This window comes from Nelumbo lutea, chromosome 6, assembly GCF_056320005.1.
Source record: "Nelumbo lutea isolate HS-2025 chromosome 6, American lotus-T2T, whole genome shotgun sequence".
Classification (NCBI taxonomy): Eukaryota; Viridiplantae; Streptophyta; class Magnoliopsida; order Proteales; family Nelumbonaceae; genus Nelumbo; species Nelumbo lutea.
The window spans coordinates 16919753-16946845 of record NC_142689.1 but is presented as its reverse complement, the minus strand read 5'-3'; the positions used below and the strand labels follow the sequence as shown (position 1 = coordinate 16946845).

Below are 27093 nucleotides of genomic sequence, written 5' to 3'. Positions count from 1 at the left end.
TACACCCCTTATTTGGGATTTTAGGTGGTCAGTTAATGCAACCAAGATTCAAAATATCAACATATATCAACCTGTATCAGCCGATATATATCTTATCGGAGTTCTAACCGGTTCAGGGGGTGAAAGAGCCTTAAACCAAACCCCCTGAACCAATTTTAAAAAAATAAAAAAAATAAAAAAAAAGTAAGAAAAGGACCGATACACCCCGACGTATTGAACGCAATATGATACATCCAATTTAGACATGACGTATCGAAATTTTGAACCATGAATCGAAAGTATTATATTAAACTTTTAAACCTTGTATGATTCATTTTGAGAAGGGTCCAAATTCACGAGTCTGGTAAAAAGTTTTGATGCGTGCTAGCAACAATAAATGGCCGTCCTTGAGCATTGGTGATGATGAATTATTCTGAGAAGGCAAGAGAAAAGGCAAAAAAAAACGAAAATATACTTTCCCTAGGTAAATAATTCACTCGGACTAAGCAAACTCATTTTACAAAGAACACCACGTTCGTTAGTAGGAAAGCCGTGTACGTAAACACGCACACACATAGAGTCTAGTGTCCATTTAAGAATGTAATTTGCATTCCAATGAGAGAGAGAATTAAAACACAACTCTCTTTTTTAATGGACCATTTCATTAAGATTAGAAGCCCCTTACAGGGGTTCCTGTTAGCCTTGTCAGATGGAGACAGAAGTTCCAAAAAGAATGCATATATAGCAGAAAATAATAACCTTCTCAACTCCTATGACATGGTTGATATACATTTTTCATTCACGGAATGTCTTCTGATCCCCAAACTACTGCTAGTCCAGCCACAACCAAAGATCAATCTGATTGTGTCCTTTACGGCTTTACCCTCGCTTCACCGGCCTTTGAACGTATGATTTGTTGGGGTCTTCAGTCTTAAGCTTTGGAGGTCGAATCTCTCCTTTCTTAACCTACAAACACATCACAGAGCCATGTTCAGAAAACCCTTCATCTGCTTTCAATTAATATAAGCAACAAATAGTATCTGGTCCGTATCATCACCTTCTTTCCTGTCTTCATGAAATCTCTCCAGCTGGAAACCTGTCAATGAATCAATGAAGTAAATGAGAAATTGTCCCTAGAACGGGAAGTGTATTTAACTTGTCTGGCCCATTCAAACAGATATAATATATTGAAGCTTAGGCAGATAAAGTGTTCCTCCAGTGTTCATAGTTGCGTGTCTGGAGAGCTTGCATGGGGGTGTTAATGGTTTGAACAATGATTTACATGCAATTCCAAGGGAGGCAAGGGAGTATGGGCAAGGACGTTGAATGTATTATTTTGTCATCATTTTGTGCTGGCTGCAGCCACAATAATTTGGCAGCTATCGTTCATAAGACTTTCAAACCTAATCTTCTTTACCAATTGTATTCAGTGGCATCTGAAGTACATTACTCCTCTTCACAGAGATGGCACTGCTGTCACCTACCATGAGAAGTTCACTGAAGAGAGGGACTGATTTGGCACTTTTGTCTTTGGGGCTTCACCTCCTTGTATGGAGGATACAGGAAGGGTAAATTGGAGAGAAGCATTGACAGTTGGGCAACCATCTGAGCCATGAAATATGTGATTCTAGCACCTAGTGGTGGTAATTGTCATTTTTTGAAGGTAAAGGGATTAGATTTCCCCATTGCCATTGGCTATAGAATGGATTAGGGACGGTCATGAAGATTTTGAGTGTTACCAGATCACATTAGGGAGGTTAGATATTTGGCTTCAAGATATCTAGCTGGCCCGAGGATCAGCCAATTCACAGCATAAAGCTTAGCCAAGGACCAATTGATAGGAGTAATCTACATTGGGTTATGCCTTCCCAGAGTGGTATTAAGGATCTTCTGGGCACTGTTTTGTACTGTTCTAGTTCATCTATTCTAGCATTCTGAGTCTGTGTCGCCTTTCTTATCTTGAAGGTCTGCACACTTATTGTGCTTTTTTTCTTTTTGCTTCTTGACTTCTTATGAAGTTTTCAAAGTTGGTATGTTTAGTGAGTTTCCCTAAATGACCCAGACCCAAGGAATCTTCCATGCAAAAACTTGCTTTGGGAAGAGTCCTATTTTGATTAAGCATACTGCATAATGGAATAAGGTCAAGTCTATAAGACCCTCACTCTAATATATGTCCTACTTTATAGGAGAAAAAATAAAATTTTATGGTCAGGAAAAATTATGAATGTCTATTATTTTTCAGGCAATAGGTATGATGTGGACAGGAGTGAACAGCCAATTTATAGGGTCCTTTATCTAATTTCATGGTCTGGTTTGGCCATGGGATTTGTTCATGTGGCAGAAATAGGTGCAACCATCTAGGGACCCTCCCCAAATGACATAAAAGAAGTTCCAATAAATGGACATAAGTATGAATCAGGTTGTGAACTTTCTATAAAGAGAATAAATATCAAGGAATTGAGAAACATTGCGAGCATTATGCTCCAAAATTAAGTTTGGATTGGAGATTTTGCACACTTAGTAGGCTCCAGCACCAAGAAAGAATAACAAAGATGCATAGCTAATAATTAGAGACTGCTTATGTTGAGGTAAGAAATAAAGCATCAAAAAGTAAAAAAGTGGCAGAACAAACCCTCTGCTCTCGTGTGTCTTCCCACTGCTCCTCATGCTCACGCTTTCTCTTCCACATTTCTTTGGTTTCTTCTTCTTCCTTCTTCAGTCGCCCTTCCTCTTCTGATATCTATGTAACAGAATTACATATTTGATCATGGAAGGACGAAGAATGAAAAGGTGATTCTCATAGAAATATAAAAGAAACATGACCATATAAGGTTCAAGGATACCCTCATTTGCATTTTTCTCCGGCGCCACTCATGTTCTGTTAACAGTTCTCGCACTCTCTGTTTTAATTGCTGCTGAAACTCTTCTGATTGCTCATACTGCTGCTCATATTTTCCCTGTATTGCAAAGGAAGTTATATAACAGCTTGATTGGTATTCAAAAGTCAGGAAAGCAATTATGTTCCTTCATATGATTGAAAATAATAGAAATTTCAAGGACATAAAATAAAGGCAGGCATGATTAGAAAGGGGAGAGGGGAATCAGGGAAGAATTAATTGCCGGACTAAGTTGCAAGATAAATGATTATTTTCTTGTTGGGAAGTCCAAAGATACAAAGGGAAGAAGGTTGTAATACATCATGAGGCCTCATTCATATGAAGTCCCGTGATCAACAATCCCAAGTAAGCCAAGCTTCCAATGAAATGCATTCTGACTGAAACTTCAACCTCCATTGGAGAAGTATAAAATAAAAGTTCATTAAATTGATGAAAAATTAAAGTTGAGACAAAATATGTCATGTTAAAGTGTTCTCAGTTGATGAGATGATAAGGAGCTGGAAGGAGATTGCAGAAACAGGCTCAAGCAGGATAAACGTTTGCGGGACACCTCCACCTCATGGGTTCACCAAACTGAATTTCGATGGTAGCAGCATAGGCAATCCAGGGCCTTCTGGAATAGGGGGAGTAATAAGGGATGAAGCACGAAATTTGTTGGCTATGTACTCTGGTCCGATTGGGGTAGGAGACTCTTTGAGGGCTGAGATTCTAGGAGCTATTGAAGGGGATACAAAGGGCCAGAGAACTGAATATTAAAAAGCTGATTATAGAAGGTGATTCTGAAATTGTGGTGAACTGGCTAACAGAGGAAATGGTTTAGCTAAACAAGGACATGGAAAGAGGAAATTCAAGTGGTTCAGCAAGGACAAGGAAATACATTGTACATGGATAAAGAGAATTGCAAATGCATCGGCAAATGGTTTAGCTAAACAAGGGGTAAACAGGAATACTATGTTCCGGGCTGTTTTGTAATTGTAATTGCTTCATGGTCAGAATGTACCTTGGGTAGTTGAGAGTTAAGACTATTTAGCTCCCTCCTTTGTAACTCTGATTATCTAATTCCTTGAACATAAAAATAAAAAGAACAAATCTTGAACATTTCAGCAAAAGCTCGTGAGCTTTTGTTCAAAATTTGGAACATTTTTAACATTTCAGTCAATCTAGATAAACCACAGAGAAGAGAGCAGAGGGAGAAAAAACAAGAAAACTAGTTAAAACAATAATGACTGGATGCATGTTCCACTTCATACTTCATATTACCTCATCAACCAATGATTTTATCTTAGATGCTGTGTCTTTCTTCAACTGCTTCTTCCTCTTTGCTCTAAGTTCTTCTGCAATTTATTAGATGCAAATCAATACTTACTCTTTAACTTGTCCCACAAAATAAAAAATAATTCTAGCTACAGAGAAGAATTTTTTTTTTCCTTCATTAACTTGGCTAAGCAGATACTCCAGTTCTCGGCTTAGGGTTTGCTTGAAGTATACAACATGTTGAGAAAGGGAGTGAGAAAAAAGAGAATTGAGAAAAAAGGGAAAACTGGAGATAAAATTGACCAAAAATTCATGCTCACCTTTTGCCGCATTAACTTGGCTAAGAAGATACTCCCTTTCTTGTGGATCAAGTAATAATTGTTGAGCTTTTGCCAATGCTGCTCAGTAGGCAATAACCTCTTGTCAGTGAACAGTAAAATTGTCATAGGAAATATACAAGTTATGTTAAAGTTAGCGAGTTATTCCTTCGAATTAGCATTTGAATTTGGTATTAGTAGATCAAAAGCCACATTTTGGTTAGAAAGACAAGGTTATGCAATATGAAGGTAACATTATAATGCATCCAATTAAAGCTAAGACTGAGGTTTCAACTACAGAAATACCTGCAAGAATGAATATTAATATTAATTGATAAATATGGAAACTTAGTGCAAGCATGTAATTACATTCTCAGGCACTTGTTCTCCAAGTATATATTGTGAGACATGAACAAAGTCCTACGTAGAGAAGATTGGCCGAATGGCCCATAGGCTGTTTGTCTTATTTTATCTTTTTATGTTATTTGCTGTAATGGGCCTCAATTTGGGCCTATATTTCTCTTATGTTATGTTTTTTAATTATCTGCCCAACCAGGGGCCTCTCTGTAAATTACTAAAGACCCCCCCTTTCAACTAATGTTATGAATCTTTATTCTTCCTAATATAAAATATTTTTATTAAAAATAAAGAAAAAATGAGATCCCCCCTTCCTCTTCATCCTCCTCCTAACCCCCCTCCTTGTGTTCGGGAGGCTTACGCCTCTTGCGTTCTAAACTATGCGTCACACCTCTAGGTAGTGGAACGCCTCGCGTCACGCCTTCGCGTTTTAAAACACTGTCATTTTCGTTTGGGTCATCTTTCTTTTTCTGCATTAAGTCATTTATTCCCATAACTATTTAAGGGAATTAATTTGTCTAGTCTTCATTGTGTCTTGTGAGTTGTCAAAACATTGTAGAAGCAGTTATCCTTTGAGTAATAAAAGATCTTCTTCTCCATTCCATATTGTGCACTCTGATGTGTGGGGGCCTTACCACTTTACCTTCTATGGGTGGCTACAAACATTTTATCTTGTTCATTGATCATTTTCACGATTCACATGGATATTTTTTATGAAGTCCTGCGATGAAGTTCCCAGACTTGTGAGGCAATTCCATGAATTTGTTCTAACCCAATTTGATACCAGAATTAAAATTTCCAGATCCGACAATACAAAAGAATATTTTGAGAAAAACCTAACCTATTATCTCATTGATTTAGGGATTATTCACCAAAGCTCTTGTGTTAGGACCCCAGAACAGAATGGAGTTGTTGAAAGAAAAAACTGGCATATTGTTGAAGTTGCAAGAAGTATCATGTTCTCACATGTCCCAACAAAATTTTGGGGTGATGTTCTCACTACAACCTACCTAATCAACCGTATGCTATCCAGGGTATTGGGGTTTAAGTCTCCCTTCACTCTTCTTCATCCGGGCAAGGACCTTTTTCCTATTCCTTTCCGTGTCTTTGGCTGCACTTGTTATGTACATACTCCAAGTGTCCAGAGACATAAATTTGAACTAAAAGCCCATAAGTGTATTTTCCTTGGTTATTCCCCCACACAAAAGGGTTATCGTTGTTTTAATCCGAAAACTGAAACTCAGTATGTCTCAATGGATGTCACATTTGATGAGCTTTCTTCTTTTTATGATTCTTCTCAAGAGAGGCATTGTCCAAAGGGGGAGAATTTGTCACAATTGTTTGCTCTCCCCCTTCCTGTCCCAGTTGAGCCTTCTTTAGAGCCTCTTCCTCCTTTAAATGAGTCAAGGGAGGATCAGTCATCTCATTCTCATTCCAATGTTCCTATCCCTCCTCCATTACCTTCTCGTCCTCCTTTTAACCCTAGATTATACCAACGGCAAAGAACTAGAAGCGAGCAGATTGTTTCCCCTACACCACATGAGCCTCTTGCACTTCCAGTCACAGAAGAGACAATAGGTACTGATACAGCCCCTTTGGAGCCATCCTTCCCAAACCTTAATATCCCGATTTCTATCAGGAAAAGAAAAAGGAAGTGTACTGCACATTGCATTTCCAAACACCTTTCTTATAGTTTGCTCTCTCCTTCATATTTTGGCTAATCTTTCTTTTGTTGCTTCTAACCCAACACCCAGGTTTGTGTCAAAAGCTCTTACTATTCCAGAATGGAGGGATGCTATGAGAACAAAAATTGATGCCCTGCACAAGAATGACACTTGGGAAGTGGTTGATTTACTTGAAGGGAAGGAACTAGTAGGCTGCAAGTGGATTTTTACCATCAAGTATCATGCCGATGGCACCATTGAAAGGTACAAGGCTAGGCTGGTTGCAAAAGGTTATACATAGACATATGGGATTGACTATCTGGAGACATTTGCTCATGTTGCAAAGATGACTTCTGTAAGAGTTATGCTATCTCTAGCTGCACAGTCATACTGGCAAGCTTGGCATGATTGACATCTATGCTCAGCTTGAGGGGGAGTGTAGAGAAGATGGGCCAAATGGCCCATAGGCTGTTTGTCTTATTTTATATTTTTTATGTTCTTTGCTGTAATGGACCTCAATTTGGGCCTTTATTTCTCTTATGTTTTTTATTTATCTGCCCAACCAGGGGCCTCTCTATAAATTACTAAAGTTTAAGTTAATGAAATAGGATTAGGGGTGTAAGAGGAGATTATGTTCGAAATCTCTATCTGAACCCTTATTGCCCCCACCTTCTTCTTCCACTTCTCTCTTCTTGAAACCTGATTTCTGCTACTCAATCGATTCCCTGCAATATTTTGAACAGTCCTTTCATTTCAAAAGGCTGTTTTTCTTCTTCCTAAAAGTCATAATCAAATCATAAATCATAAATCATAGGGAAGGTTGAAACAAATCAAGTCTTGCGATGTATGGTAAGTCATAAGATTATTAACGATGCCTAGAAATTTATCAAGAAATTAAAAATATATTTTTTTATCAGTAATTGATCAGATTTTAAAAATATATAATCAAATCATAAATCAAGAAATTAAAAATATATAATTTTTATGAGTAACTGATCAGATTATTAATGATGAGGCCAAAACCATTCTCTGAAACTATAGAAAGAGAATCAGACCTCTTGCTACAATTTGAGGAATTTGATTCCACTGTCAACCAGGTCCTTCCCTAGAGTTCCCACAACGACTTCAAAAAAGGACCCATCAGCTTCTAATGCATTCATAATCATCCCCAACTTCTACCTCCACCTCTACCACCAACCAATCATCCTTTACTCTTACTTCAAATCCTGCCTCCCATCATCCCCTTCAACCAGTATGTCTCTTCTTTCAGCCTCCCCTCGGTTTGAACCACCAACAAATGTTTCTTTTTAACCAGAACTGGACTCCCTGGATCCCCTAAGAATGACCTACCACCCTCCTCCGCTTCCATCTCTAATCTTCTCCTAGAAAAAGTTTTCTCTGAAGTCAGCAAAAATTTCTCGTTCAAGGACCTAACCTTGACTCCTGCTTGATCATACAGACTGGGATAATTACTCCCAGAACAAGCCAAGGTGCAAATTTCTTCACTTCAAACTCCCTATATCCCCTAAGAATGGGTTAACTTACCTCTTTCAGCTTCTCTCAAATGGACTTTCAAGAAGAATGACAAGTTCTCAGTGAAAACCGTGTATCGTATGGCCATAATGGAGAGTGGGATACTGGGATTGATGGGAACAGGTCACCTTCGCACACCAATTCTGAGGACAAGCAGTGGAAGCTCCTTTCAAAGAATTTGAAGACCCTGCCATGAGTCAAGGCTTTTCTCTGGAGAGATTAATAATAGTCTCCCGGTAATGAAAATCCTCTTCACCTGAAAAATTAGTTCCAGCCCCTTGTGTCCGGTGTACCTCAAACATGAAGAATTGATGGAACATGCCATACTTTTCTGTGATCAAGTCACTCCTATTTGGTTAGGCTCTTCATGGGTTTCAGATGTGCTATATCTGAGGAGGATGAAGTGGTGTTGTGCTTGCATTTTGCTATATCTGCTTGGCATGTCTGGACTAGTGGGAATTTTTCTTTGTATAAGCATGGTAAATCTCATCCTTGAAGTGTTATTGATGACATAAACAGGACTCTGAAGTTGAGCAAAGAGATGTAGGAGCTGATCAGTCCAGCCTCCGTAAGATCTAAGCACATCAATCTCCTTCTCAGTGCTACCAATGCTCGTTTTGCCTTGACTAAGACAGATGAAGCCTTGTGGTTTAAGTTAGCTTCCTCCCTGAGGTTGTATCGGAGCTTGAGGCTCTTCCTGTTTCTGGTTAATTTCAATACTTTTTGTCTTTTCTACCAAAAGAATAATCATAAGAATTTCTCACAGAAGAATTTAATTGAGAGATTCAGATAGGATACATTGAGGTTCACAATTCAGATAATGATTCATGAGTCTTGTCATAAATTATAAGATTATGACAACTATGAAGGGATTGTAATTGTTACACGGTGGGACATCTCAGACACAATTGCATCTACCTCTTCAAAGAAAGAACAGAGGAGAGAGAAAGAGAGAGAGAGAGAGAGAGTGAGAGGGATAGAGAGAGAGACTACATGATCCACCACAATAGGAAGTTGATCACAAGAAGGATAGACTATAAGAAACACTGCAAAACAATATTGAAACTCACTGAAACCAATCAAAAGAATTGAAACTCGTTGAAACTCACAGATTCAGATAGGATACATTGAGGTTCACAATTCAGATAATGATTCATGAGTCTTGTCATAAATTATAAGATTATGACAACTATGAAGGGATTGTAATTGTTACACGGTGGGACATCTCAGACACAATTGCATCTACCTCTTCAAAGAAAGAACAGAGGAGAGAGAAAGAGAGAGAGAGAGAGAGTGAGAGGGATAGAGAGAGAGAGTACATGATCCACCACAATAGGAAGTTGATCACAAGAAGGATAGACTATAAGAAACACTGCAAAACAATATTGAAACTCACTGAAACCAATCAAAAGAATTGAAACTCGTTGAATATACTAAACAAATCCCAATTTTGTATAGAAAAATAGCATAGCTAGTATTATTCCATGAACTTTCATAAATGGATGAAGCATCCATGTTGGCCACATGTCAGAATTTAACATTGCATTGACTGACTCTTGGGGCACATCAAAGAAGGTAATTTTTTTATGTTCAAAGGTCTGCCTTTGTGCTTTTTATCAATAATGACATTAAAATGCACCGAAATAAGATCAAAGGTACACAGCAGGACACCCAAAATTAAGGAAACAACTCACCCAAACAAAACAAAAGAAAGAAAATAATATGACAAAAAGGTAATTTTTACTAAGTAATAAAATAGCATTGTTACTGATAAAAAAAAATAATATAACAGAAAGAACATAATCACAAACATACACTAGCCTAGCTAGGCAGGTTTATTGGATGATATAGATAACAGCGTACTACTTCTAACATCTAGGACCCTTGTCTTCCAAAAATATGTCCTAAAGATTAAAGATTAAAGAACCAATAAACAGGGAGCAAAGGAAACTAAAAATAACAACCAGATTTCATGTTCACCTGGTAGATTGGAAAGATTAAAGATACATTACCAGCAAATGCCTCCTTTGCTTGTGGATGCTTACATTTGTCAGGGTGAACCAGCAAAGATAACTACAGAAATTGAACAATATAAAACAAGTTAATGAATGACTGGCCTATGAAACAAAACATGTTCCAAATGGAATTAATATCCATTCTGAAAAGTTACCTTTCTATATTGCTTTTTCATATCATCAGGTGTTGAATTGAAAGGAAGGTTAAGATACTCAAATGGATTTAATTTGAAACATGAAAGAATCCTGCAAATGTTCACATTTTCCAGAGAGAGAATATCTAAATCAGAGAATATGGAAGGCAAATATCAAATAGGTAGATTATCAACAATCAATTATACATGCATCAGAGCAGCATCATGTATATGTTACTAAATTCGTAAAAGCATTGAAAACAGATAGTTAACTTCAAACATCAAAAGAACCACCATAAGCAAAACAAATATGTGAAGAAATCGTGATCGACTATAACTAGAATACCAGTCATTTGTTCCTTACATTTCATAACAAATACCAATTGTTTTAACTACTAATAATTAGAAGGATAATCACAACAACAAAAATCAACAGCATCAATAACAATAATAAGGACAGCAAATAACATTGATGAAAGCCAATAACTGCTGAAATAAAACAAAAGCATCTTCAGCAAGTATAAATAAACCAAAAGGTTATAATAACAGAGATAAAAAATTCCATTGTAACAGACCATATTCCTCTATATCCAATTATAGGAGCAAAACATTCCTCCCAAAAACCTTCATATCAAAGCTGACACCAACTTCAGTCTATGTTAAATTTCTCAAAGATGTCCATTATAAAAGAAAACGCCCTTTTTCTTCTTCAGATATTATCCCTATAACAAATTTGCTAAATTATTTTTCTTCTTTTATTAGTAACAAGAAAAAGATACACTTAATAGCAAAATATTTTGGTGACTATGTTTACCTTTTCTTTGGTAGGTAACAAGAACTTATATTATAAAAATTAGTAGAATCAAAACTGTACCAAAGGGTGGCCAATAATAAACCCCTAATCCTATATACAAAAGGTATTTTATTGCAATAAAACCCTACACCGGGAAAGAAAGCCATTCCTTCCCAAAAGCAGCACAATCTACATGACCACATATTTGAACTCATCAAAAGAAGATGGCCAATCCACAACATAACCTATATGAATGCAGATTATTCATCCTTTTAATCATTACCTAGGAGTATCTTACTTCTTTCCTTCCAGACAGCCCCAAAAATTGCATAAGTTAACAAACTCTACAAATACTGGCCCTTAACAAAAAAAGTGAACTGGACCACAAAGTAAACATTATACAGTTCCAAGGACATCTCCACCACAACCCAAACAGCAATAAAGCAAACTGCTAACTAGATAACATGATAGGTGAGAACTCAGACAAATCATTCAGCTGCACTAATTTTAGGATAACTACCAGAAGAACTTCGCATCTGATTCCAAAATCAAATAACCATGTTCAATAAATCAGCTTCAACAATTTCCTAGGTGCTTTTCCAGGAGCAAATTGCCTAGATTATGTCCTTATTGATACCAAGAGTTTAATGATTTCCAATCAAGATGTGAAATGGGGCAGGCTGCCCTTGGGCCGGCACGGCCCATGTGCTACAGTACCAAGCTTTGCCAAGAACAGCCCACAACCCCAAGCCAAGCTGGGCTTAGAGGTTTAGGCCCATGGCATGGCCTGAATCCCACATGCGCGCTGGCCCATGGGCCAACCATTATATAGCAGCTAGTTTCACCTTGTGGGCCAAATATGATTTAAATGCCCCCCAACAGCTATAAACAATTAGTTTGGGGGCATTTCTGCATTTGATCTTAGGAGGGACAAAAATGATTTAAATGTCACCCCAAGAGCTATAAACAGCTAGTTTGGGGGGACATTCTGGTCAAGTGATAAATAAACTTTATAAAGGACCAGAGTACCCCTCCCAACAACTATAAATAGATAGTTTTGAAGGGTATTTTGGTCAATTCCATATTTTCCAACTCCTACAAATACCCTTACCCTTACTCGTTTTCATCACAACAACAATCAATCTCTCTTGTACTCCCACACTCTCTTACTCTCTAATTCAATATTTCTCAAATTCCTTTCAAGTTTCAACAAGGAGGCATGCTTAAGTGTCTCAAGTTAGCAATTTAGGAGGCTTAGAAGCTTCATCTATTGAAATCAAATTGGGATACCGAACTGGATTACCAAGTAAGGAGTAATTAATTTTTTTATTCTAAATTTTAGGGTTTTAATATTTTACATTTATTAAAATGGTCAGTTCTTCCCAAACACCCTTTCCCTATGGCCATGGCTTCGATGAAACCCAATCCCAATATGATAGCACCAGCATTGGTGCTAATGCTACTGCTACTGATGTTGGTACTTGGTCCTAGTGATTCTAGGGGAATCAAGAGAAAAACTAGTGATGTGGCCTTACTTCACAACACAAGAAGTTAAGGGAAAGGGTATCAAAGTTGTCTGTAAAAAATGTAAAAAGGATTTTAGTTACCAAAGCACTAGACACTAAGAAGACAGACACATAGAGAAACAAAAAAAGGACAGCCTAGTGCACAAGGCTCCCAAGTCCCACCAATGCAAGGTCTAGGGAGGGAGAGATGTATGCAGCCTTACCCCTGTATATACAGAGAGGTTGTTTTCAAGATTTGAACCCTGGTCACCTAGGTTGTAATGGAGCAACCCAACTGTTGCACCAAGGCCCACCCTCAAACACAAATTGCATACAACAAAATGGTTCAACTCAAACACAGATTGCATACACATCTGCTTCATTATTGTACATGTTGAGCAATCATTTTTATGTTTTTGTAATCATTTGTAAACCCTATTTAAAAAAAAATTGTTTCTAAAAAAATAGATGCTCATAAAATTTTCCTTTTTTTTGTGTTGGAAACAGTAACTTTCATTAAGGATATCAATTAAACATCAGTGTTGACCCCAAAACAACTTCAAGAATCACAGTACAGCCCAAAAAAAGTTTTCCCTGAAGATCCCCTGCTTTGTCAAGCTATCTGCCACAGAGTTGGCTGACCTCCCTTACCCATTTGAAAGTTACTCCAGCTTTCCTTGCCAAGCAGATTATTTCCCTTATTTGCTGTCTAAAATTCCATTACACCCAACCTCTTTGTTTGCAGCCACCCTTTCATATAAACAAAATTTAGCTTCTACTTTTTCAACTCTTACTTTTAAAATTTCTCTTACTTCGCATATTTGGAGCTTTAGACTTAAATATAATATTAGTTATATTTGTGCCAGTGAGCATTTTATTGATAAATCATGGCTTTTACAAAAAAAAAAAAAAAAAAAGTTTTACAATACTTGAATGGCCACATACTAGTTCACCAATTGTTCGTAGTATTTTAAATACTATATATAGTTATGGTATTGAAAATAAATAGCTTGAACATTATTTCAACACATATATCAAAAATTAGAAATTGTATTTTGTTTATTAGAAATTACATTTTGTTTATTTGTACTTTTGGTTCAAGAAAATAAGATTTTAAACATTTATGTCTTCAATATGGAAAAAATATAAAAAAAAATTATGTTAAATGTTCAACAGAGGTGGAATTCCACCTACGACCTATCTATGTTAGAAAGTTGCATCCTAAATAGGGATACTCTTACCATGTTTTACAATGAAAGAATGTCCAGTGATGTCATAACTAAATATGATTGGGAAATTGGCATTTGTATAAAAGAATTTTTACAACACTTCTGTGATGCTACTAATATTTTTTCGAGTGTTTATTACCTAACTTCATGTACATTACTCACTCAATTATATCGAGTGGAAAGCACATGAATAAAATTATCTTGTGTTAGCCACCATGGCATAGGATCTACTAACCCCTCCAATGTCCACAGTTGCATTGGAGTCTTGTTTCAATGTAGGTAACAAAGTATTAGAGGAGAAATTGAAAAGTATAACAGATGAAACTATGGAGATGTGTATATGTCTCAAAGATTAGTTAGATGTGAAGGATAAAATAATAGTACACGTCATCCAGTGGGTCATCGGAAGATCTAGATCAAGGAGGTGGAACTTAAAGAGGAGCAAAAACCTAATATTCAAATAATAGTACAAAATGTTTAATATTATTGTAAATTTTGATTTTCAATTTTATTTGCAAGTCATTTGTGATATTTTTCCAATTCCAATTGTAAATTTTTATTTTCAATTTTATTATACTATTTTATTCCAATGGCATTGTATTTTTTTCAATTTCATCTTCTTATTTCATATATGAACAATTGTTTACAATAAAATCAAGGATCAAAATTTCGATACGATACGCCCCATATCGAGCGAATCGTATTGTATCTTTGGGGTCTCGATACACCTGTTTACAGGTGTTTCAGAACTCTCTTTTTTTAATAAAAAAATATACTTAAAAACATCCCCAAAAACCAACTTTTTGAAAAAAAAAAAAGAAACGTGCATGGATTTTAGTATTGATACGCCTTTGCCGATACATAGGGGTGTATCAATATTTTGAACCTTGATCAATTTTTTGTTCTTTTTTTTTATCAGCGACACAAAAAATTCATTAGTTAGAAATTCAAGTACAACAAGAAGTTGTGGCAGACAAGCATTCCACTTTGTCCACTAAATACATCATAGCCCCAATCAAACCCAAACCAATCCCTTTAATTACAATACAGCCCAAAAGGTAACATGACAGAAACATCCTCCTTGCCAATAAGATAGCCCAAAACATAGATTGTCTTGGAACTCCTTGCTTAACTGGACCATCAGCCATTCTGTTAGTTGATCTTCTAATCCATCTTATTTGAATCACCATGTCTTTAAAAGTTTGTTTGAAGTGCCTGAACTCATTCCTTAACTACCAAATTATTCCCTCCCCTTTCTTCAGCCACTTTACCACAGTTTTTGAGTCCCCTTCAACAATCAATCTATCAATCCCCATTTCTTTGGCTTTTTCAACACCAAACACTGCTGCCTTCATTTCTGCACTCACTACATCACATTGCTGAATAGGACCTAAGAACAAGGCTATCATCTTTTCATTCTCTCCCAGATGTCCCCTTATTACCCCACCAATGCCCGATGGCCCCAGATTTCCAAAACAACTTCCATCAAAATTTAGTTTCTTCCAACCAGCATTTGGAGGGGACCATGATACGATCACAATAGATTTCCTAGATGCAGTGCTTGCAATTGTTCCCCAAGACCTGAAAAAATCTTATGTCTTAAAATCAACAAATAAATCTAGTGTTTTCACCCAATGTGCCACCCTTAGAGTTATCACTTCAATTACAGCTTATTTACTTCTTTGTTATTATTCTTTCTTTGTTATTATTAACAACCGAACAGAGGAGAAGAGAGGTAGGAGAAGAGAAGAGGAAGAGAGGAGAGAAGAGAGAAGAGAGGAGAGAAGAGAAGAGAGAGATTTGGAGTCTGCTATAGTGCCACTACAGTACTAGCAACGCCAGCTTATATTAATATATATAGGGCGACCATAATTAGAAGGGAAAGGACCCTTGTGCCCTTACTTAAGTTACAGCATAAAAAACAAAAGAAAAAACTGCTTTAATTTGTCCAAACGGACCCTAACTCAGCAGAATACAAACATAATAAATAAAGTTAACATTCCAACACTCCCCCTCAAGTTGGGATATGGATGTCAATCATGCCCAACTTGTCACACAAATTATTATGCGGCACGTGTTGAAGGCCCTTGGTGAAGATGTCTACAAGTTGTTCCTCTAAACATAAGGAGTGCGCACTTCTCCTCTCACAAGTTTTTCTCTAATAAAATGCTTGTCCACTTCAATATGTTTTGTTCTATCATGAAGGAATGGGTTAGCAGCCTTATTGTCACAGTAGAGTGACATAGGTTTGTTAATTGCAAAACCCAACTCTCCTAACAAATTTTTTATCCACATCGTTTCAGCAACTCCATGAGACATGGCTCTGTATTCTGCCTCAGCACTGGATCTATCCACCACACTTTGCTTCCTACTTCTCCAGGTGACTAGGTTTCCTCCCACAAAGGTACAATACCCATTGGTAGATTTTCTATCATCGATTGCCCCTACCCAATCAACATCTATATACACATCCACTTTCAAATGCCCATGTTTCTAGAAAAGCAAACCAGCTCCTAGGAACTTCTTGAGGTATCTAAGGATTCTTTCTACAGCTTCAAAGTGAGTTGTCTTATGATTATGCATGAATTGACTAAGAAACCCACTGCATAGGCAATATCAGGTCTAGTCATAAACAAATATAAGAGTCTCCCTACAAGTCTCTGGAACTTCTTTACATCTTTCAAACACTCCCCCTGACTGTCTACTAACTGATGGTTGGGTTCAATAGGTGAATCAATTGGTTTCACTCCCAACTTGTCTGTATCCTCTAATAGATCTAGTACATATTTTCTTTGGGAAATAAAGATGCCCCTTTTTGAGTGGGTGACTTCAATTCCAAGAAAATAACGTAAGAGGCCTAGATCTTTCACCTCAAATTGAGTGGCTAGGAATTTCTTTAGTTTCCGTATTTCAGTCTTCTAGTCTCCTGTGATTATTATGTCATCAACATAGACAATTAAAGCTGCAATTTTCCCTTCACCTTTTTTTCACAAATAAAGTATGACCTGACTAGCATTGTTTGAATGACATTTGTTGCACTACTAAATGAAACCTACTAAACCATGCCCGATGTGATTGCTTCAACCCATATAAAGATTTTTTTAACTTACACACCTTCTGCTAACTAACTTTGGCACAGAAACCTGGAGGTTGAGTCATGTAAACCTCTTCCTCTAGGTCACCATTCAAGAATGCATTCTTGATATCCAACTGATGAAGTTCCCAATCAAGGTTAGCTGCCAGTGAGAGGAGGATTCTAATTGAATTCATCTTGGCTACTGGAGCAAAGGTCTCTGCATAGTCTACTCCATACACTTGTGTAAACCCTTTGGCCACCAATCTAGCTTTGTATCTTTCTACTGAATCATCAGCTCTTGCTTTACTATGAATACCCACTAGTTCCTTCCCTTCAGGAAGATCCACTAACTTCCTAGTGCCATTTTTGTGTAAGGCATTAATTTCTTCCTTCATTGCATCTGTCCATTCTTAGGAACAGAGACGTTGTCAATAGAGAAAAGGAACGCACGGTATGAAAGTGAAATATGATCAATGACACAAAGTGAGATATAGGATGAGTAGTAGTACAAGACCAAACACCCTTTCTCTTTGCAATAGGAACATCAAGATCATTAACAATAGGAGGATCAATGTTAAGAGATTCAGGCATATCAATGGGAACAAGTGTACCTGGCTGATGAGGAGGATCTACCTCTGGAGAGTCCGATGATATTGGTTGCATAGTTTCAGGTTCCACGGCTCTTGAACTCTGCTGGCTCTTATGGCGGCGAAGAAAAACCCGAAATGGAGAAGGGTCGGGAAGAGGAGGTAGTTGAACCTAAATGTGTTTCTCCTCAACCCTACTCTCCCCCTGAGGAGAAACCGAGAAGAAGAGTTGACTCTCAAAGAATGATACATCCATGGAGACATAGTACTTGCGTGAAGCAGGATCTTAGCAAATGGTAACCCTTTTGAGAAAACGGATAACCAAGAAAAACACAAGGAGTGGCACGGGGATCGAGTTTACCGCGAGTAGGAGACAAATCATGAACGAAGCAACGACACCCAAAGACACGCATTGGATTGGGGGACAACGGAGCTGTAGGAAACAAGAGTTGATGTGGGGCCTTATACTCTAGTAACCGAGATGGCATACGGTTGATGATATATGCAGGACACATAACAACATCCATCCAAAAACGTTTCAGAACATTCATATGAAGTAATAAACCACGAGCTACCTCAAGTAGATGACGATTTTTCCTATCAACAACACCGTTTTGTTGAGGTGTCCTGGCACAAGAGCTTCGATGAAGAGATCCACACGAAGCAAAGAACTCCGTGAGATCACTATGGAAGTACTCTTTTGCATTGCTTGACTAGAAAATGTGAATTCAGATTGAAATTGAGTGAAAACCATTCGTTGAAAGTTTTTCACAATTTTTGGCACTTCATCTCTAGATCGCATAGGACACACCCAAGTATACCTAGAGTAGTCACCGATCAAAGTAATGAAATATTTATATCCAGTCTCAGTAGGTAGAGAAATAGGGCCCCAAACATCAGAATAGACAATATGAAAAGGAAATTCAGATCGTTTATTTCTTAAAGGAAAGGAATTTCTACAATATTTGCTCAATTGGCATGTATGGCACTACAATTTACTAACTAACAAAGACTTAAACAACTCAGGAAACATAAGTTTTAAAGACTCAAACGAAAGGTGACCAAGACGATTATGCCACAAGTAGGCATGACTCTCACTAGAAGAACTTAAAGGCTGTAGCCACAAGACCAGATTTATTCTCCAACCCATAGAAGCCATCCACCATGCCTCCTCTACCAATCATCCTCCCCAAGGTCAAATCCTAAAATACACATGAAGAAGGAAAGAATGTCACTAAACAATTCAAGGAATGAGTAATACAACTAATGGAAAGTAAACTGATAGGTAATTTAGGAACATGCAACACATTAGAGAGGGTAAGACCAAGAGAAAGGGAGATGGTTCCTTAACCGGCTATGATGGAATAAGACCCATCAGCTAGTCTCACCTTATCTCTCCTAGAGAGGAGGTTATATGTCTAAAATAAATTTGACTAAAAGAACCTCCAACATTAAAACTTGTACCCCCTCAGACAGCTAGTGCAATCGGTTCCCCTTCTGTCACACTTCTTCTACTCTCTTCAGACTGAACTAGAGCATAAATTTCTTGGACTGAAAGTAGGTTCTTACTTCCTAAGATTTGTACCCTCATGGATTCATATGTAAGATTCAGCCACAAAAGAAAGGCAAATACCCGTTGCTGGGAAACAAGTGATTTGTAGGCCTTTGCATCCTCACCGCACTTCCAATTTACATTTTGATAATGGTCAAATTCCTTCCAAATTGATGTCAAGTCTGAATAGTACACCGAGAGACTCCTCTCCCCTTCCTTGCAAGTGGAGGATTCTGCTTGTAATTGATATATCTTTGCATAGTGTCTCTGTTCTGAATAGGTAGATTTTGCTTGTTCCCATATTTCACAAGTTGTTTCAGCCCGCATAAAGGTCATCCTTACTTGTGGCAGCATGGAAACCAAGAGCCATGACATTACCATGCTATTTTCTTGGTCCCATCCGTCATGTTCAACACTACCAATCTTTGGTTCCTTGATTTTACCATTAATATACCCAATTTTTCCTCTAGCAGTAATATAAAGTTTAATTCCCCTAGACCATTCAAGATAGTTCAGTCCATCAAAGGGGATTACACCCATGGGGAAATTCATATCCATCCCCCCACTCATTAATATACCAAACAAACAGTCCTACAAACACCAAGGATGAATCCCACATGCACACACTGCAATCTTGACACAATCTGACCACAAACCAGCCTAGATTGTCCAAAAAAGGCAAGATTTTAGGGTGATCTCAGAGCTGATCTAACCAAGCAGTCACACTCCACCAACTTCCAGACACCCCAAACACATCGATTGCTAGGAGGGGTCATAAACAAGTATGATTACACCACAAGGGTTAAAAGATCAGGTCATCCACGACCTATAGATCTGAATTCTCAGACATGGGATCACACGATCCATAAAAAAAAGAGGTTCGAACCTCACAGCTTCTCAAAAAACATTCAGCAGTCTGGAGTCGTATAGCTTCTTCTTGGTACACGACCAAGGAAAAGGAAAAAAACACTAAAAAAAATCTGTACCAGTCGTAGGTCAGTACTTTTTTATCTCAGTTGAAGAAGACAGCAGGTTGAAGCTTGTTCTATTTGCTCACAGGCCTAGCAGAAGTGCTCTGATACCATATTAATAGCCGAACAAAGGAGAAGAGAGGTAGGAGAAGAGAAGAGGAAGAGAGGAGAGAGGAGAGAGGAGAGAAGAGAAGAGAGAGATTTGGAGTCTGCTTCAGTGCTGGCAGCGCCAGCTTATATTAATATATATAGGGCGACCATAATTTGAAGGGAAAGGACCTTTATGCCCCTACTTAAGTTACAGCATAAAAAACAAAAGAAAAAACTGCTTTAATTTGTCCAAACGGACCCTAACTCAGCAGAATACAAACATAATAAATAAAGTTAACATTCCAACAGTTATCAAAGATCCTCAAATTTCCTTCTTCCCAAATTGTCCAAACAACTGCTACTCCAGTGCATCTTCCCATAATTCTGCCTCTCCTGTTAGAACACCTGAAGGAGTGAGGCTAAAGAGGCTTTCCAAATTAACAAGAGGAATCCATCTGCAACCAAACAAAGAGGAAAACCACTCCCAAATGAAATTAGCAAAAGCATAGGAGATTACAAGATGAAAGGCAGTCTCACCATTCAGCTTACATAAGGAGCATCAATTTGGGGACAAGTACCCATTTGGTCTTTTTCTGTTAAGCAGATCACAAGTATTGATGGAGCCATGGAACACTTCCCAACAAAAAGCACTGACTTTAGGAGGAACGGATGAAGCCAAATCTCCTTGACAGGAAGGAATGAGAGGAGGATGTAGCAACAAGAGAGCTCAAGAAGGATTTGCAAGAGAAGGACCCAGATTGATTAAGTGCCCAAGCCCTAGAGTTTGAGCCACCGCCCCCCAAAACCACTGTGTTCAACAAGTTAACCAAAGTGGAGACACTAGGCAATTCAGATTCTCTCAGATTTCTAACAAAACCCAGATTCCAACTCAAGTTTGTAGGTGAAGAGGGCAAAAAGGGAAGGGAACATTTCAGAAAGGGGGGAGTCCCCAATCCAAGTGTCCTCCCAAATTCTGATTTTCTAACCCAAAACCACTGTGTTCAACAAGTTAACCAAAGTGGAGACACTAGGCAATTCAGATTCTCTCAGATTTCTAACAAAACCCAGATTCCAACTCAAGTTTGTAGGTGAAGAGGGCAAAAAGAGAAGGGAACATTTCAGAAAGGGGGGAGTCCCCAATCCAAGTGTCCTCCCAAATTCTGATTTTCTAACCCAAAACCAAATCATACCTGATGTGAGGAAGGAACATAGGAAGAATGTCATGGATGACCTTCCAGGGAGCAGCCAAAGTAGCTCTATGCAAACATCCTGCACCCCAACCATTGCTTGACAGCCCATGGATACTTGACAGCCTACACTCCAAAGCCGTTTAAGCCATATTTTTCAATTTCACAGTTCCTATTTCCAAACCTCCTTCACCCTTCAATTGCCCCACCTCTGAGACCAAAACGCTATCTCTCCCAATCCAACCTTGATTAAGTGCATCAAGTTAGCCTTTGAGATCAATTTACTTAAAACCTCAGCCACCAAGGTAAAGAGAATGGGAGTGAGTGGATCTCCTTGTCTAAGGCCTCTGATCCCTTCAACGAAATCAACTACAGTACCATTCACTAGGACAAAAAAATGACTTGTTTGCAAACAACCTTTAATCCACTTACACCACAATTCCCCAAACCCACACCTTCTCATAATGTCAATCAAGAAATCCCAGTCCACAAGATCATAGACCTTCTCCAAGTCTAGTTTAATTGCCACCCCTTTCCCCTTTCACCTTTTTTGAGCCTCCACACACTCACTTGCAACTAGAATTTGATCAATAATTTGTCTATCTTGAACAAAGGCTCCTTGGTATTGGGAAATGATAGAGGGAAGCACCTTTTTAAGTTAGGTGGCACCTTGCTTCTTTGGGATCAAAGCTAAGAAGGTTGAATTCATCCCTGGGCTAATTACTCCCCTTCTATTGAATTCCCTGAACACTTTCATCAAATCATTTTTTATTATCTCCCAACAATCTTGATAGCGAGCCATTGTGAATCCATCTGATCCACGATCCTTAGATCTTATCCATAGAGAATATGGCTTCTTTGACTTCAAGTTCCTTAAAGCTCTTCTCCAAAGATTGCACCTGATTCTCTTCCAGGCACTCCCACTCTAGTCCATCCAAAGTCCACCTCCCTGTAAATGGCCTACAAAAAATTGATCTGAAGTGATCGGCAAAGGCTTTAGCAATTTCTTCTTGATCTGTGATCTCAGTCCCTCCCACTACTAAAGAGGAAATTGAGCTCTTACTTCTCCTGCCATTTGCTAAAGCATGAAAAAACTTTGTGTTGCCATCACCCTCCTTAATCCATCTCTCTCGATTTTTGTTTCCAACTGATCTCCTCTCTCAACAAGATATCCTCTAACTCCTTTAAAAGACCATCTTCTTTCTCTTTCACACCCTTCTAACACACCTTGCACTTCTTTCCCATCCAATTCCTCAATTTGAGCAAACAAGCTACCTTTTTTCTCCTCCAATCTTCCAAACTCCACTCTTTTATCTCCCTATTTAGCCTTTGTAATTTTCTTAAAAACTTTTGTCCTTCCCAAACAGGTTGTGGCCTTTGGGAATCCCACCATTCCTTAACCTTTTTCTTGAATTCCGGGTGGGTAAGCAACATGTTCTCAAACTTGAAAGGAGTATGTCCCCCCCTCACTAGACCTCTAGAACAAGCATATTGGCCAATGGTCTGATGTGATTCTAGGAAGAGACTTCCCCCTCAAACCCATCCAATGTTCTTCCCAATCAGGAGACATTAAGAACCTATCCAGTCTAGAGTAGATAGGATTAGCCTGGAGATTGGACCAAGTGAAACAAGATTGACCTAGTGGGAACTCTCTTAACTCAAAAGTCTCAATGAAATTGTTAAAAATCCTCATACTTGAAGTGACCCTCTGTCTTCCTCCACTTGATTCCCCCACAAATCTAATCACCTCCTAGGCACCATGGCCCATCCCACAATCTTCTAATGTCTGCTAATTCTTCCCACATCATATTTGTTTCTCTATAAGAATTTGGTCCATAAACATTGGTAAGGACCCAATCAAATCCATCCTAACTGTTTTTCAGTTTTATTGAGATAGAACCTTAATTAAAATTCATATGGAATAAGGTTTTAAGATTTTTTTTTCAATTTTTTGTCTATCTTGTTAAGTTTTTTTTTAGTTTTTCATTATTTTTTTCAATTTTTCTTAGTAAAAAACATACCAGCCCATGAACCAAGACCCCTCCCCACACTAGTGTGTCGTGCCAGCATGGCCAGCTACAGTGATGGCATAAAAAAACGTGACATGCTGGCCCAGCACAGCCCACATTACACCTATAATTTCCAGAGGTAGGAAACATCAAGGTGGATTGAAAGCTTGACTAAGGTAAGGCCTACAGAATTTTCCTGATTTCTTAAAAGGTCATTACCTAATGTTATCCCTGCTATCAGGGTACTAGGAGGGATGGATTGGATACAGAGTTACAGACCTAACCTTTTCCAATGAACCCTTAGAATCTTCCTTACTTCTTCAACAGGAAAATTATGTTTGTAGCAGATGGAGAAACTAGATTGAAGTCTATCACAGAATTACATGTTTCCCGACTGGGTGTATATGTACGTTTTTCTCTTTCGGCTTATTGGAAAGTGATTCTAATCAAATACAGTAATGTGTGAACCGTGTCCCCATTGTTGAAGAAGCTTCCAAAATATCCACCTTAATAATACAGGGATGTAAGCAAAGCCATAAAAGGAAGAAGGAGATGCACGAAGTTGCTATTCACCAAAGGAAAGAATTTGCTACCAAGATAAAACTTGGAGATAGAAGCTCCAAAAAAGAAAAAAGTAAGATTTTGGAATTCCTGGTGGTTTTGATAAAAAGGAGGAAAAAAAACAACCAAGAGGCTAATTTAAATAACAAGAAATAAATAAATAAATAATGGAAATGAACTAAATCAAGTAGACTATCAAGTACACTGATGAAATTATCATTACCCTCCAGTTTGCTATCATTTTTTTTAAGAATTCTTGAGCCCCATTTCTTCCTTAAAACTCTCATTTATGTCCCTCCTCTATAGCCCTTCCAGAAATATTAAAAGAAAAATCTCTTGCATAATGATTTGCAACTTGGGCTCAGTTTGGAAGGAATACAAATGCAAATATGTAGACTGCAAAACATTGTATTTTCTATGAATTTGTACTGTACATATTTGTATTTGTACTCTTTCCAAACCGAGCCTCGGGTACTTTTCCTCCGATACATATCAGGCTGAACCCAAGTCCGTTAACAGAACGATAAAGTAATAGAAGATAGAGAATAACAAGACTCTCCATGACAACATGGGCGAGGAAATGCCATTACCCCACCATCCCTACAATAGACACGAAAGCGCTTAACCTTAGAACTTTCTCCTGTCGGGTTTCAGCTTAATGCATTCAAATAACGCCTTCCACCAACCACTTTACAGAGTTTTGGCTTTTCCTCTTAAGTCCGTAACAAACACCCATTAATTATGAATCAAAAATTATGAACAACCATAATTCTTATACCCAATAAAGGGAATTTTACCACACATGCATAAACGCCTTATGATATATATGCTACTATTATTATTACCATTTATCCGTTTTTTTTCAATTTAAGAAGAATTCCTTATCCAGAGTGTTTCTGCCAAATAAATTTACAACCAGATGTACATGCCTTCCTAAAATTTAAACAAAAAACAAGATGAAGGATAGATTCCACCTCGAGGGTGGAGAAACTCCTAGGTCATCTCAACAAGTAATTTGTTCGTAAATCAAATTCCTTCACCCTATAAAACCATCCAATACAAGACACTTATAGATACTTAGGACATCCCATTATGCCACTAAGTAGAAGCTACAGAAAAATTCAATAAAATAGACAAATACGCACCGCCAGAACTTCGAAAAAGAAAATAACAAGGAAGAACAACAAGTTCTCATCACAGAAACCCTAACTGCAACAAACGAAAACAATAGGAAGGAATTTGAAGAAAGTACAAAGAGAGAAAAAAGGCAAGAATTAAGCAAACAGAGTGGGAGAAAGGTGTGCGTGTGAAAGAGAGAAAATCACTGTATTGAAACCTGAGAACCTCGTTATCCCTTTCGACTTCGCTGACCTCGGCAAAGAAGTTTTTGAGAAGCAAATCCTCATCGACCTCGCCCATCCTTCGGCCTATTTACTTTGATTTCGCTTCCTCTCAGAGTCTTATTTTACTCTCCTCTGAACGCGCGATTGACACAAAGAAAATAACTAACTAGGAAAGTACCAAGTACCAACCTCACCATCTAATGATTTTCTGAAGAACTCCCCCGCGCCATGGTTGGTGATCAGGGAGACCGCATCTGGCGCCTCACGCACATCCTACCATGCATTTGGGGGACATCTCCCGTAGTTTTTAAGTAATTATTCACGATACCGGATTTGCTCCTCACACAGGGCGCCTCACACGCACATCGTACCATGCATTTGGAACATCTCCATACTAATAATTTATTATTCACGTGAGATGTTCTAAATGCACGGTGGATGTGCATATGAGAAGGAGATCCTGTTTCATTATTCACAGGAAAGGAACCTCCATAACCAAATAATGGGCTCCTCACAAACACATCCACGTCCATTGGGAACATCTCCTGGGAATAATAAGCACGGGAAATATTCTCAATGCATGGTAGGATGTGCATGTGAGGTCTATGTGAGGCGCCCTGTATGAGAAGCAGATCCGGTCTCAATAAGGAACGGAATCTGCTCCTCACATATGGGCGCCTCACGGATGCATCCATCGTGCATTGGGAACATCTCCCATGAATAATAACTTATAAGTACGGGAGATGTTCTCAATGCATGGTAGGATGTGCATGTGAGACGCCCTATGTGAGGAGCAGATCCGGTCTCCTATAAGAAAAGGTGGCTTTGAGCCTTCAGGCTTCAGCCATGTGCCATCTCATCTTGAGTTGATGACCTGGAAAATCTAGACCGTCCATTTTTAAATGATTTTATATTGGCTACACCAAGATGATAATCATTTTATGATGAATCACAAAGATGAAAAATCTTTGACAAGGGTAGAGGTGTAAATTGGCACGGCACGGCCCGACACGAACTTGGACTAGCCCGGCACGATGGTCCACGAGTCATGCCAAGCCTGGCACAATCATGCGGGCCGTGTTGGGCCTAGGGTTTTAGGTCCATGGGTTGACACGGCACGACACGACCAAGCGGGCCAACATGACCCATATATATTTTATATATATTTCTATAATATTATATAAATTATAATTATATTATATAGTATATAATATATTAATAAAATAAATATTTTTTTTAATTTTATTATACGAATTTATTTAATTATTGTATATATAAGCAATTGTATACACAAATTTCATATAAAATTAAAATTTTAAGTTTTTTTGTCAATTTCTTTTTTAATAAATAGCTTTGTCCTGATGCATGGCTCGATCCATGGGCCAGCCCAACCCGCAGCATGGCAAGGGCCCGCATGGGCTTGGGCCATGGACCGTGCTGGGCCGACCCCCAAAATTTTCACCGAAGAGGGTGTCACGGCCCACTTTACACCTCGAGAGAAGGGGAAATTAGTTTGGGGTGTTTTCATTTGTTATCCAAACTAGAGAATGACCCCTACTAATTAGTATTGTAATATTTCTTTCATTCATGCATTCTCATAATTTTTTCTCACCTTTTGAGAGTGGAGCCGTTTGAATCTCATACTTTTTTTTGGTGAGTAGGTAGATATATGTATTAATAAGGGTAATTAAACTGTGAGACTATTTTTTGGAATCAAACCAATACCACCAAATTTTGAAAACCACAAACCAAAACCAATCAACTAACTAATTGATTGGTTCAATCTTTTATGGAATCAGTTCTTTGATTTTTGGTCTTTTTGAATTGATAATATATGTTCTATATAAATGTATAATTTATTATATAAATACTATAAATATATTTAATATAGTATATATTATAAATAAATATATTTTTATATATAATGCATATATGTTTAATTTTTTAAAATACCTTCAAGTTTTCTAATAGTTGTCTAAAATCTTGCAGTTAACTTTTCATCACACTCCATTCAAATGTGATGTCAAGTGACTGATCAGC

At 37.9% G+C, this 27093-nt stretch overlaps 1 protein-coding gene across 2 annotated transcripts; it reads right to left on the bottom strand.

Annotated features, from left to right (window-relative positions):
• Positions 1–426: 426 nt before the first annotated feature.
• Positions 427–25343, bottom strand: LOC148847623 (uncharacterized). 2 transcript variants are annotated; one of them, XM_088949762.1, is made up of 9 exons: positions 25047–25343; positions 10172–10262; positions 10014–10074; positions 4451–4528; positions 4137–4210; positions 2823–2936; positions 2612–2719; positions 1037–1075; positions 427–945 (listed from the first exon to the last, which is right to left on the bottom strand). In XM_088949762.1, the coding sequence occupies exons 1-9, from the start codon at positions 25127–25129 to the stop codon at positions 859–861; spliced, it is 735 nt and encodes a 244-aa protein (XP_088805888.1). In that variant the 5' UTR covers positions 25130–25343; the 3' UTR covers positions 427–858. The 2 variants fall into 2 exon arrangements, with proteins under 2 accessions (XP_088805888.1, XP_088805889.1); XM_088949763.1 differs by having other exon boundaries at positions 25243–25339.
• Between the last annotated feature and the right edge of the window lie 1750 nt (positions 25344–27093).